At 39.0% G+C, this 14536-nt stretch overlaps 1 protein-coding gene and 1 pseudogene across 1 annotated transcript; both read left to right on the forward strand.

Moving 5' to 3' along the window:
- The first annotated feature begins 311 nt into the window (after nucleotides 1–311).
- LOC107597035 (solute carrier organic anion transporter family member 1C1-like) lies at nucleotides 312–4615 on the forward strand. Its single transcript, XM_016287941.1, has 9 exons — nucleotides 312–316; nucleotides 414–601; nucleotides 856–1020; nucleotides 1472–1667; nucleotides 2512–2677; nucleotides 3075–3259; nucleotides 3768–3832; nucleotides 3958–4075; nucleotides 4268–4615. Exons 1-9 carry the CDS (start codon nucleotides 312–314, stop codon nucleotides 4497–4499), a joined length of 1320 nt encoding a protein of 439 aa, XP_016143427.1. The 3' UTR covers nucleotides 4500–4615.
- An 8261-nt stretch (nucleotides 4616–12876) lies between these two features.
- Nucleotides 12877–14536, forward strand: part of LOC107597041 (solute carrier organic anion transporter family member 1C1-like) — a 5799-nt pseudogene continuing 4139 nt past the window's right edge.

A 14536-nucleotide genomic window follows, 5' to 3' on the forward strand; every position in this document is an offset into this window, starting at 1 on the left:
ACTCTCCCTCAAAACTTGCGACATCTGTGGCATTGTGAAATCATGTTTCATTGGCTGCTGAGTAGACGCAGGTCATTGCAGCAAACACACTGTGCGTTGATCATGCTGAATTTCTGACACTTTTAGAAAACTATCGTAGGCTATCTTTAGTTGCAAGACCGGGAAAACGCCCGTCTTTGAACCTCTCTCACTGTAGACATAGGACCACCGATTAGGAGCAATTAAGATTGCTTCACGATGGCAATCTTTCGTCTGGGACAGCCAAAAATCGTGCAGTGTATCCCGGGCTTTATACTGGAGAGTGGCCATATATGAAGTGTTTCTTGGAGGTTATAGTACAATGAAGAATGATCATATGACTTTTTACATATGCCATGTGACCTGTAAATGCGAAAAAAACGTTTCCATTGCAGTTTTGCGAATTATTCCTTTCTGTCATCTGCCATCTTAGTACTTGCTGGTGTTCCTTTTTGGTTCCTACCCAGGTCTTTAACCAAACAAGGAGAGGAAGGGAAGGACAACTCTAATGTGGATCAGGACAACAAGGAGCAAACTGTCCTCCCAAACACACACTCAGTGAACCTGGCCGACATTTCAAAAGGCAACCTCCTTCCCACTTTTTAACAAATCCATTATTGTTTGAACTTTTTTCTATTCCCATCCTCTTTAAAGCTAACAAATTTGTATTAGAAAATGGCAGTACTTTACCAGGAGTCACTCCAATTTGTAACACAGGTAGCTTTTATATAAGTCTTAAAGATGATTACATGTTTTACATGAAGTTAAGTTAACATCTAGCAAATCTTTACGAAAAAGCTCACTTCATTCTCTGTATTCTGTTATGTAAATGTTAAGGATTCCTGTCTTCCCTGAAAAAACTCATGTGTACTCCTACATACTTCCTGTTGCTGTGTGGGATTGTTTTGAAGTTCAACTCTTTCATCGGCTTGCTCACCTTCAAAGCCAAATACATGGAGCAACAGTTTGGCCAGTCTGCATCAAGAGCAAACTTCCTTATTGGTAAGAACCCTTCCAAGTAAATGTTGAGGCAGGCAGTTGATTGTTTCATTTAATGTCTGGTCTTCATTCAGTGTATTCAGTTGTGCTTATGAACAAACCCTACAATTTTGAACTCTATAGGGTTTGTGTAAATGTAATATTTGTAAATATACCAACATAACAAAATGCCATTTTATGCCACTTTTTGCAACAATTATTTTATATACTTGCAAACCTTTTTTTTCAATGTTATTCCAGTTAATCCCTTGTGAAAAAGGTCTTATCGACTTATCGACCATATTTTTGTTTTTGATGTGACAGGCCATAGGCCTACTTAAAATTCAACCATATTTGGTGCAAATTCATCTGTCACACCGAACCCAAGAACAACCCAACCATACAGCATAACACACTCCGAGAAGCGTGTTAGGTTTGACATTAATTGAAACTAAAGACATGTTATGTCCCGTAGGTGTCCTGATCCTGCCTGTGGTTGCTGTGGGAATATTCTTGGGTGGTTTGTTAATGAAAAGATACAAGTTAAGCGTCATGGCAGGGGCTCAGCTCTCCTTCATCACCTCCTTCACGGCCTTCCTTCTCCTCCTCCTCCATTTCGGCACAAAGTGTGACAATGTGCCTGTGGCAGGGCTCACTGTGTTCTACAATGGGTAAAGTATTTGTATACTTCTGCAATTCAGCAGTTCTGAAAATGTAGGATATATTGTAAAGAGTAATATATGTAATATGCAATATATTTAAATCTCTCAAGTTTATTTCTTTCTTTCTTTTTCTCTGCATTCCACAGACAGTCTTGCCTGTATCATTGATGCAGAAGATTTGTTGTTTTTTTCTCTGTTCTACACACAAAACTGTCATTTGGCTCAAGAGTATTTGTTGTACAGCACACAAGTTGTATGCCTCACTTTTATGATAATTTATGTGGTTTTTAAAGTTTTGTTACAATTACCATCCTCTCAAGCATATCCTTATGGGTTACATGAATTAAAAAATGGACAATGTAGTGTATAATTTTATATGATATGAAATACTTGTTTCCTTTTGAATCTACTTCTTTTTATTCATTATAAAAACGACCCTCTAACACTAGCGTTCTCTATTCTATCTACTTATTTTCTTTTTATTTATTATTTAAAAAATCTTGCTACATGTACTGAGTTAGACTAACCAAGACTTTTCACAATAATTACATGTTATTGCTCGTTTGTTAGTTTTGATTGCTTCAATTGTTCTCACTTGTTAGTCGCTTTGGATAAGAGTGTCTGTTAAATGAATAAATGTAAAAATATTTATAGTATATTTTATAATGAAAATCAGTGTTGCTATTTAATAAATTATTTTTGGATAAAAAAAAAAATCTAGTTTCAAAGGGGGATTTGACAAAACAAAAAAACAAAACAATTGAGAACCACTGCTATAAATGAACACTGGCTCTTAGCCAGAATAGTGTGTCTCCAACTGGAAACAATCCCCAATCTCTGAATTCCTCCTCAGGACCCCTGGAACATCACAGGATGAGCGCTCACTCATGTCTCAGTGTAACCAGGACTGTTCCTGCTCTACATCTGAATGGGATCCCGTGTGCTCTGACAGTGGCATTACATATGTGTCACCCTGTTTGGCAGGATGCACCACCTCCACTGGACAAGGCAAAAACACGGTATAATTTGAGCAATCTAAAACTGCACTTTTCCAAACCTTAGGCACACAAGGTGTATTGTAAGTAAGATCAAACTTCATTTTAAGGTCCAATACTCGCCATTAACAACCATTAACTACGACTTTTGCTTCAATAAACTCCTAATTTGCTGTTTATTTTAATAGTTAGTAAGGTAATTGTTAAGTTTAGGTATTAGGTGGGATCAGGGATGTAGAATATGCTCATGCAAAATATGTGCTTTATAAGTATTAATAAACAGCCAATATGTTAATTATAGACATGCTAATAAGCAACTAGTTAATAGTGAGAATTGGTCCCTATACTAAAGTGTTACTGTAAGTATATGTTGCATACTATAATTTGCAATAATAATTTCATCTGCATTTGATGGTGGCAGGTTTTTCACAACTGCAGCTGTGTGTTAACCCCCTCACCAGCAGAGGGCAGCAGATCTGTGTCTCTGGGACAGTGTCCTCGTGGGCCAGGATGTACCCGGAGTTTCACCTCTTACATGGCGGTGTCTGTCCTCAGCTCCTTCATCAACTCTCTGAGCACTACTCCTGGATACATGATCATTAAACAGTCAGTTACCATCAGGATAGAATAGTTACTAGTATTTTGTTAAGCAAGAATTGTTGGCAGTGAGTTTTGCCCAGGCAAGTACTCTCACATTTTCTTATTTATATTATTAAATTTTATAATACTGTATTTGATGGTTCCCCAACAGACATTTTATTGACTATAAGTAACTTTGCAAATACATGTACCATCAAAACAAAGTGTTATCTTAAATTTAATACAATTAAATATTTAGATATTTAATTGGACAGTTAATACATTTAAAATGTTAGTTCACCCAAAAATGAAAATTGTCATTAATTACTCACCCTCATGTTGTTCCAAACCCATAAGACAACACAAATTAAGATCTTTTTGATTAAATCTGAGAGCTATTAATGACAGAATTTTCATTTTTGTGTGAACTAACCCTTTAACTTTTAAACTGCTTTCTACTTTATGAAATTACTTTCAGATGCATTTTCAGATCTAAAGATGAAAGGTATTTACTGTATATTACATATGTTTTTAGATGCATCACACCTGAGCTTAAGTCACTGGCTTTGGGTATTCAAACTCTTGTGATGCAAACACTAGGTACAAGTAATACAGTAAACAATAATTCATAAGCTAGGCAATATTTTAGTTTATACTGTATTATGTTTTGGTACTGTATTATGTTTTTATCCAAAACTGCATTAATGTCTAATATTGTTCTGGAGGTGGTATTCCTGCTCCTGTATATTTTGGAGCTCTCATTGACTCAACGTGTTTAAAATGGGGAATAAAGAGCTGTGGGGTCAGAGGAGCCTGTCGTATGTACGACTCAAATATGTACAGGTGTGTATGTGTGCTTGTAATTATATACCATTGTCTTTATTAGAATACAAAAATGGAGGAAAAAGCCACTGATAATTACAGTATAAAGTCTTTAAGTACCCATGTAGATATAGTGTCAGAGTCCTAAGCTCACATTTGAAAAACAAATAGGATTGTATGTGCAGCATGAAAGTCTTAATGTTCTGTTTTCAGAGTGATCTTCTTGAGCCTGACTACATGTTTAAGTGGATGTTCCTACTTCTTCATCATTGCTGTCATTGTGCTTCTGCGGAAGCAGATTAGAAAAGAAGTCAAAGCATTTCAGCAAACAGCCAGGAAGCGAAATGAAACCGAACTTCAGTCTCCAGAGATGTGCCACCCTGATGGACCCAAAACTGATACCGATCCCAGAGAAAAAACAGAAAGCACCAATACTGAATGTTAGCGATGAGCTATCATCTTTTGTAGCTCTTTCAGGGAATTTAGGAGATAGTGCTGACACTGTAAATTAATGGCAGAAGAACTACTAATAAAATCATTGACCAGGGCTGTGTTTCCCAAAAGCATCTTAAGCCTAAGTTGATTGTAGCTCCATTGGTTTCAATGGGTCAACGATGTACTTAAGCTTACAGTGCTTTTGGGAAACAGAGCCCAGGACAGCAGACTATAAGGAAACCAGCACAAGCCATAACACTCTTTATGCTCTACTGTACTAGGTGTTTCATGATCCAGAGTTTGTACTTAATAAATGTATTTGAAAAAAAGAAATCTCAGTTCTTTTTGTAGTGAATTTGCTTTCGCCAACCTAGGGAGGCGAAATAGTGTAGTGATGGTTACTCACATCACCAATGACGTTATGATTTTTGGATCACGTGTCACTTAAGGTGTGATTATGAGTACATCACATAAGAAAGATTGGTGGGATCTCTAACTTTGTAGAACCTCTTTCTGTATCATCAACACAAGGAAGACACAAGTGTAATAAAATAGATTTTATTAACAAAAGATAGACAAGAGTAATCAAAAGCTGCTAAAGGAATACCATAAATGTGCATAAGTTGTATAAAATGCAAGTGATTATGTTGGGTGTTGATATGTCAGAGCTACATTATCTGGAAAGAAAAATTGTTGCTACTCTGAAACAAATAAGGTGAAGAACCTTATTATGCATCAAACAAATATGTGAAATATTATTTGTTATCAACTGCAATCAGCTATATAACACTCAATTAAATTAAATTCAAGTTTATTTGTATAGCGCTTTTCACGATACAAATCGTTGCAAAGCAACTTTACAGCAAATTAAGTTTCTACAATATTTAGTGGTAGCTTATCGGTGGTGACTGTCAGTTAATGTACATATGGCAGAAATGTACAGAAAAATAAATTAAAGACATAATCAAACAGACGATGAACACTATTAACAGCAATTATTATATGATGCAATCAAACTTATAGCAAAATGTGGTGGTTCTGTATGTTGTTTCATGGTTGGCATCATCTGAGGTCCTCTTAGGGGTTGGCATCATCTCTTCTCAGGTGTTCTGGATCCAGACTGAAGCTTGTAAATCTAATGTAAATTAGAAAAATCATATACTGATAATATACAACAATGCTAAGGTCTCTGGAAGAGGTTTGGATAAGTGATAGTTACGTTCTCTGTGGTTGAGCGAGCAGTCCGGTAGCGGTGACTTCATCCACTGGTTGTGCTGGTAATGATGCAGTGGGGAAAGGAGCAGGAATCTGTTTCGACAGCCTTGAACATGAAGCACTGTAGGATGCTGATCTCCTGGAGCACCAAAGGGTCCTAAAATCTGGAACACACAGATGGGGCCCTGGAGTAGGTGCAGAAGGTTCTTGCCTGGAACACGCAAGCAAAAGTACCTTGAAGTGAATGGTTGCTCTCTGGAGCTTAACCTTGTTGCAAATGTCTGTGTGTCTTCTGCGTCTCTGGGCTAGAAACTTGGTCAATCCGCTTTGCCTCTCTAGGATGGCGACTCAGGATGTGCTGCATCTGTTGTTGTCTCGCTGGACGAAGACTCTAAACGTAGAAGATCTCTCTCCTCACAGGCTGGAGGCTCAGAACATGGCCGTATCTGTTGCTGCCTCACAAGCTGGAGACTCAGGACTTGGTATCTGTTATTACCTCTTCCTGCATGGGCCAGTGGCTCAGAACGTTGATGTTGCTGTCCCTCAGGATGGAAGACTTAGAAAGGAGTTTGATCTGCTATTGTCTCACACTTGCGGGGCTCAGACTCAGAAAGTTTGTGTCTGTTACAGTCTCACCTTTACAGGCCAGAGACTCAGAACAGAGGTGTTTCTGTTAGTGTCTCTCTGGACGTGGTGGAGATTCAGAACTTGTTGATCTGTTACTGTCCCTTCCCTTTCGGGTCTCAGAGACACAAGTGTAATAAAATAGATTTTATTAACAAAAGATAGACAAGAGTAACCAAAAGCTGCTAAAGGAATACCATAAACGTGCATAAGTTGTATAAAATGCAAGTGATTATGTTGGGTGTTGATATGTCAGAGCTACATTATCTGGAAAGAAAAATAGTTGCTACTCTGAAACAAATAAGGTGAAGAACCTTATTATGCATCAAACAAATATGTGAAATATTATTTGTTATCAACTGCAATCAGCTATATAACACTCAATTAAATTAAATTCAAGTTTATTTGTATAGCGCTTTTCACGATACAAATCGTTGCAAAGCAACTTTACAGCAAATTAAGTTTCTACAATATTTAGTGGTAGCTTATCGGTGGTGACTGTCAGTTAATGTACATATGGCAGAAATGTACAGAAAAATAAATTAAAGACATAATCAAACAGACGATGAACACTATTAACAGCAATTATTATATGATGCAATCAAACTTATAGCAAAATGTGGTGGTTCTGTATGTTGTTTCATGGTTGGCATCATCTGAGGTCCTCTTAGGGGTTGGCATCATCTCTTCTCAGGTGTTCTGGATCCAGACTGAAGCTTGTAAATCTAATGTAAATTAGAAAAATCATATACTGATAATATACAACAATGCTAAGGTCTCTGGAAGAGGTTTGGATAAGTGATAGTTACGTTCTCTGTGGTTGAGCGAGCAGTCCGGTAGCGGTGACTTCATCCACTGGTTGTGCTGGTAATGATGCAGTGGGGAAAGGAGCAGGAATCTGTTTCGACAGCCTTGAACATGAAGCACTGTAGGATGCTGATCTCCTGGAGCACCAAAGGGTCCTAAAATCTGGAACACACAGATGGGGCCCTGGAGTAGGTGCAGAAGGTTCTTGCCTGGAACACGCAAGCAAAAGTACCTTGAAGTGAATGGTTGCTCTCTGGAGCTTAACCTTGTTGCAAATGTCTGTGTGTCTTCTGCGTCTCTGGGCTAGAAACTTGGTCAATCCGCTTTGCCTCTCTAGGATGGCGACTCAGGATGTGCTGCATCTGTTGTTGTCTCGCTGGACGAAGACTCTAAACGTAGAAGATCTCTCTCCTCACAGGCTGGAGGCTCAGAACATGGCCGTATCTGTTGCTGCCTCACAAGCTGGAGACTCAGGACTTGGTATCTGTTATTACCTCTTCCTGCATGGGCCAGTGGCTCAGAACGTTGATGTTGCTGTCCCTCAGGATGGAAGACTTAGAAAGGAGTTTGATCTGCTATTGTCTCACACTTGCGGGGCTCAGACTCAGAAAGTTTGTGTCTGTTACAGTCTCACCTTTACAGGCCAGAGACTCAGAACAGAGGTGTTTCTGTTAGTGTCTCTCTGGACGTGGTGGAGATTCAGAACTTGTTGATCTGTTACTGTCCCTTCCCTTTCGGGTCTCAGACTCAGAACTTGTTGATCTGTTAGTGTCCCTGCCTTCGCAGGACTCAGACTCAGAACCTGCTCTGTTAGTGTCCTTTCCCTGACAGGACTCAGGAAGGACTCAGAACTTTGGTGTTTCTGTTAGTGTCTCTCTGGACAGAGGTTGATCTGTTACAGTCCTTTCCTTGACAGGACTCAGACTCAGAAAGGAGGTATCGGTTGCTGTCTCCCCTGTAGTGGGCCGCAGGCTCTGACCGGTTGTGTCTGTTGCTGCCTTCCCTGAAACAGAAAGGAGACTCAGAATGGACGGCCAAATTAGAAAATTGTTGTGATGAGTGGGGGCGGGGCCGAGAGCCGTGGGAACGGAGCGAGGCTGGTGGAGTAATTGATAATGAGTGACACCTGCACCACTCATCAGTCTCGAGTCCCATGGAGGAGCTCCGGAAGGATAAAAGGAGGAGTGACGACAGTGAAAGACGAGAGAGGACCAGGCCTGGATTTTATTTTGTGTGTGGCAGTCGTCCGCGAGGGGCTGCCGCTTTACTTTCATTTTGTGTTTGTTTATTTTATTAAAATCTCCTTTAAATGTTTTCCGGTTCCCGCCTCCTTCTTCCCATGACTACGAACGTTGTTACATTGGTGCCGAAACCCGGGAAGAAGGAGGGACACGCTGTTAGAGAACCCTCGCTGCTGAGGGGGATCGCGGTGCTGAGGAGATCGCCGGTGGCTGCCCGAGGTGGTGGCGCTGGAACTATGGAAGACGAGGTGGAACGGAGAGCTCGCTGCTGGCTGCCCTCAATAGGAGGAGCCATCGCCGTCCGCTAGGAGGCGGAGGAGCAGTGGGCCGTCCACCAACGATGTCCAGTACCATCGCATGGCACCGAGAGTGAGAGCCTCTCAGGACCAAGCGGCAGTGTGTCCGGGAACCGGATGGATAATTTTTTTTCTTTTCCTCTCTCCCCTCTCTCGTATCTGTCTCTCCTCATCCTTCCGTCTCCTTTTCTCTCGCCTCATCTGTCTGTCCTTACCCCCAGGTACGCCGCGGCCGCCGTGATAGGCTCCCCCGGAGGGGGGAGGGGGGAGTAGAGCGCAGTCTCGTGGGCAATCAAAGATGTAGCTATATGTATCTGATATATAACTGATAAGATTTAGTAAAAAAGTAGAAATGGCAAAAGAAAACCTTAAAACAAAGATAGTATCCTGCTTGTTAAAGCTGTTGATGTGTTTTCAAAGATTCACAGTCATTCCAAACTGATGGAGTCACAAACTCAATAACACATTTTTTACTGTAATTGCTAGGCTTTTCAGTGAATCAAAAAATTCTCAGTATGATAATTTAATTGTTTTATTAATTTAATTGTACCCAGTTAAAACCTGACATTTAGTTTTGTTTGACTGTGCTGTATTTTGCTGTATATTGCTAATGATGCATACTACTGTCACATATAAGAGTCAAGGTCATCAATCTCAAACACTTTCTTGAAGGTGCATTCAATATTTTTTTTCTGCTTTAGCACCACTCACTGGTCTCGAGTCTCACGGAGGAGCTCCAGAAGGATAAAAGGAGGAGTGACGACAGTGAAAGACGAGAGAGGACCAGGCTTGGACTTTATTTTGTGTTTTGTGTGCGGCAGTCGTCCACGAGGGGCTGCCGCTTTACTTTCATTTTGTGTTTGTTTATTTTATTAAAATCTCCTTTAAATGTTTTCCGGTTCCCGCCTCCTTCTTCCCATGACTACGAACGTTGTTACATTGGTGCCGAAACCCGGGAAGAAGGAGGGACACGCTGTTAGAGAACCCTCGCTGCTGAGGGGGATCGCGGTGCTGAGGAGATCGCCGGTGGCTGCCCGAGGTGGTGGCGCTGGAACTATGGAAGACGAGGTGGAACGGAGAGCTCGCTGCTGGCTGCCCTCAATAGGAGGAGCCATCGCCGTCCGCTAGGAGGCGGAGGAGCAGTGGGCCGTCCACCAACGATGTCCAGTACCATCGCATGGCACCGAGAGTGTGGGGGTAGAGTGCCGGTGGAGTAATTGATAATGAGCGACACCTGCACCACTCACTGGTCTCGAGTCTCACGGAGGAGCTCCAGAAGGATAAAAGGAGGAGTGACGACAGTGAAAGACGAGAGAGGACCAGGCTTGGACTTTATTTTGTGTTTTGTGTGCGGCAGTCGTCCACGAGGGGCTGCCGATTTACTTTCATTTTGTGTTTGTTTATTTTATTAAAATCTTCTTTAAATGTTTGCCGGTTCCTGCCTCCTTCTTCCCATGACTACAAACATTGTTACAATTGTCATTAAAGTTTTACCAATGCGTCATTCACTTACCAAACCACAACCAGAATACCTTTGGCAATATTTAGAACGCTTTAAGTCCAAACATGATGGAAGAAGACTGAACTGTCATGCATGCATTCATGTGTCCATTAACAGCTGAGTTTGTGCAATATGCTGCACTACACATCGCTGTCACTAGGAGTGACGACAGTGAAAGACGAGAGAGGACCAGGCTTGGACTTTATTTTGTGTTTTGTGTGCGGCAGTCGTCCACGAGGGGCTGCCGATTTACTTTCATTTTGTGTTTGTTTATTTTATTAAAATCTTCTTTAAATGTTTGCCGGTTCCTGCCTCCTTCTTCCCATGACTACAAACATTGTTACAATTGTCATTAAAGTTTTACCAATGCGTCATTCACTTACCAAACCACAACCAGAATACCTTTGGCAATATTTAGAACGCTTTAAGTCCAAACATGATGGAAGAAGACTGAACTGTCATGCATGCATTCATGTGTCCATTAACAGCTGAGTTTGTGCAATATGCTGCACTACACATCGCTGTCACTGAGAATACTTATTTCTCTGAATAAGTTTGAGATGTGTGTTGTAGTTTGCATCAGTTTAATGTTTGAGAACATAGTTTTGAATGGATTTGGATGTAACTCTGTGATTTCTCTTTGTTTCACCCACTGCTATTTATTGTTTTTGTTGTGGCCTGTTCAAATTAACTATGATGATAAACATATTAGCATTTAACTGATGATAACATTGCTAATTGAATTAATTAGCATGCATTAATATGCAAAGATAATTCTTTAGTTGTGCTATTATATTATTATTCAGTTACTATTATAGTTTGTGTTTTGAATAACAATTTTTTTTTTGCTTTCACTTTTACATTTTAGTCACATATTAGTAATTATTTTGTGTTTTTGGCATTTAAAAATAAATTATATATATATATATATTAATGGAATAATATAGTCACCCGAATCAGTTAGTTAAATACTGTTAATGTCTCATCTTATTTTAATTGTCTTTGTTTTAAAATTTCTTGAGTTTTATACATTTCGCCATTAATACACTTGACACAATTGGGCACATTACAAACTGTACTGTACGGGTTGATCTACAATTGGGTTAAAGGTTTACTCAGCGCTAGTTCATGACAAAATGTAAATGTAAATATAAAGTCACATTTAGAGATTGTTCATTTGGAAATATTTCTACATTTTAGTGCCTCCTCTCTATGTGAAGGAACCTTGGGACATGTGAGTGTTTTAATATCATTCAAATATTATATTTTAATGTTTGTTTGCATTTGATTACAATGTATTTTTCTTTTGGACCACCTCTGAAGTGAATACATTTGCATATTGGTATATATATCCTCCTGACTACCAGGAAAAAACAAGTTTTGTGAATTTAGTATTTTGTCATGTCATTACATTATTTAGAGCATAAGAAAAATGTAGAAAAATAAAATTGAAAAGGCAAAAAGTGTGGGATTTTTGTTTTAACCAGAAATCAATTTTAATTTTTTTTATAACAAACTTTATATAAAGATGATTCTCAACTATGTCATGAAAGATATTTTTAAAAACTTTTTTCTTTATGCAAAATGTGTGTAAAATGGCCATAAACGAGTTTTTCCATTATATACAATGTATCTATAACCTGTATCTAATTTGCATATGAATGTGTTTTGGGGCAACATAGAATTAACAAATAAGTGCAATAATGGGAGTAATAATTAGGAAGATTTTCATAATAATATCTAATATTGAATAGGAATATTGATATATATTTCTTTCTCTATTCAGTTGTTGTGTCTCCCAAAATGTGTAATAAACATGCTTTAAGTCCTGGTGTACTCTACAGTGGACATGTATGAAATTGATGTCCTGTTTCATAACGGAAGGTCATATTTTGATTTGAAACCCCATAACATTTTCCTGAGATGTTGATTTATGACAAACAATTTGTCAATTTGTCAGATTTAAATGATAATTACAAAATATTATCATATTTCCATTAGGGTGTTACATTTGATCACTAAATGAATGTCAGCCATTGTTAAAGACCAAAGAGAGAGAGTGGTCATGGTGAAACAATCCAATCAAAAGCCCTGAATGTGCTCTGTACAGGACATCCAGACTTAAAACTGTGACATGTAACGTCGCAGAGAAATCATTAAAACATAATGTCCTCTACAGTAGACAAAACTCCATAGCTGGTAGTCAGGAGGATATATATATAGAGAGAGAGAGAGAGAGAGAGAGATAAAAAAATTAGACACATTACATTAGACACCAAGGCAGTTTAACAGTAACAAAATTGTCCATGATTTCATGATTTTGCACCTCTTTCATGGCTCATAGTTCATCATGACAGTGGAGGGCAGTCCAGACAGGTCCATTGAGCCCAGAACAATTGAGTACTCAGGTCGCAATCAGAAAACACTTCAAACTAAATGCTGTTCTCCAACTCTAAAGGCAAGAGACATTGTTTTTGACAATATGCCACAATCTAAGTTTAACTAAACCACTATAAGTTGATAATTTGTTTTAATGGTGAAAAATAATGGCTATAGCTAAATATTTCTGACAATACTATGATAAATTCTGATGTAACAACAACAACAAGACTATAAAATACTGACTTAATCTCTCTTCTGCCCTTTGTGTATGCAAATATCTTTATTGGTTTACTTGCCTTTTGTTATTTCACAAAATCCCTGACGGGGGCTTACACCAAAAGTACCATCACTCAGATTGAGAGGCGGTTTGAGATCCCAAGCTCTACTACTGGCATCAGCGATGGCAGCTTTGAAATGGGTGAGTGGTGATGTGTTGAGCTCCAGTGAGAAATGAGGGATGGGGTTCAGCCATTAGAGCACTTATACCAGTGAGTCACACTATTGATGCTTTAATGTGACGGAAAGGCTGTTCATACTTTAAAAATGGGATATTTGATTGATGGTATGCTGTGAAACAAAATATAAACTTAACATTTGCTTGCAGGTAATTTGTTGGTCATTACTGTTGTTAGCTACTTTGGCGCTAAGTTTCACAGGCCCAAGATCATTGGAACAGGGGTCCTGTTGATGGGTGTAGGGACACTGTTAATGGCTTTACCTCACTTCATCATGAGCCAGTGAGTAACATTTATCAGTCAATGACAAACTGAGTGTCCACAATGAATAATAGGAAATATCCCTTAAACATCTAACTTAAAACACATGTGCAAATCCTTAGAAAGTTTCTTTTTGTATTCATGATCAGTTTCACATGGTTTTGAAAAACTTTTATAACATTTGCAAGAAAAGTTCCTGCTTAATGACTCAAAAAAAAGTCATCTGTAGATGCTGTAGACCCTCATGATAGTTCTATCACCCTTTGACTATATGCCACCCAAATTAACTGTAGTTCAGATACTAAAAACATGTCCATCATAAAAGATATGTATTTAAGCCTCTGTGTTCATTCAAAGGTGCTCTTTTTAGGCAATAAGTATAGATAATATGTAATTTTGTATTTTTTTTCTGTCTGTTTTTCTGACAGATACAAGTACGATACAGCTGCCGCCCAGTAATGATGCTGATAATTTCACAGTGAGCTCCACATGCTCATCTGACAACCAGAGTACTGTTCAACAGCTTGTTTCCGGTAATATGTGGTGAATATGTGAGAACGCATGTGGGATATTGTAATTGTAAAATGCAGTAAAATACCTAACAGAGCACACTATATGGGTTGTATAGGGTGTCTAAAAGAGGAAGCGGAAAGCTCACCTATGTGGGTGATTGTACTGTTTGGAAACATTTTGCGTGGCATTGGGGAAGCCAGCATAGGCCCTCTGGGAATGTCATTCATAGATGATTGTGCACGCCCCGAAAATGCTTTTTACATTGGTGAGAAAATGATTGTTTTTCTTATATATATATACAGTGGGTACGGAAAGTATTCAGACCCCCTTAAATTTTTCACTCTTTGTTATATTGCAGCCATTTGCTAAAATCATTTAAGTTCATTTTTTTTCCTCATTAATGTACACACAGCACCCCATATTGACAGAAAAACACAGAATTGTTGACATTTTTGCAGATTTATTAAAAAAGAAAAACTGAAATATCACATGGTCCTAAGTATTCAGACCCTTTGCTCAGTATTTAGTAGAAGCACCCTTTTGATCTAATACAGCCATGAGTCTTTTTGGGAAAGATGCAACAAGTTTTTCACACCTGGATTTGGGGATCCTCTGCCATTCCTCCTTGCAGATCCTCTCCAGTTCTGTCAGGTTGGATGGTAAACGTTGGCGGGCAGCCATTTTTAGGTCTCTCCAGAGATGCTCAATTGGGTTTAAGTCAGGGCTCTGGCTGGGCCATTCAAGAACAATCA

Source organism: Sinocyclocheilus grahami, unplaced genomic scaffold (genome assembly GCF_001515645.1).
Source record: "Sinocyclocheilus grahami isolate Dianchi unplaced genomic scaffold, SAMN03320097.WGS_v1.1 scaffold226.1, whole genome shotgun sequence".
In the NCBI taxonomy this organism is placed as follows: Eukaryota; Metazoa; Chordata; class Actinopteri; order Cypriniformes; family Cyprinidae; genus Sinocyclocheilus; species Sinocyclocheilus grahami.

Excerpts from the sequence above, each read along its gene's own strand:
- LOC107597035 (XM_016287941.1), top strand. Across the intron at positions 2,678-3,074 it reads CTGGACAAGGCAAAAACACG|GTTTTTCACAACTGCAGCTG; the intron begins GTATAATTTGAG and ends TGATGGTGGCAG. Across the intron at positions 4,076-4,267 it reads TACGACTCAAATATGTACAG|AGTGATCTTCTTGAGCCTGA; the intron begins GTGTGTATGTGT and ends TTCTGTTTTCAG.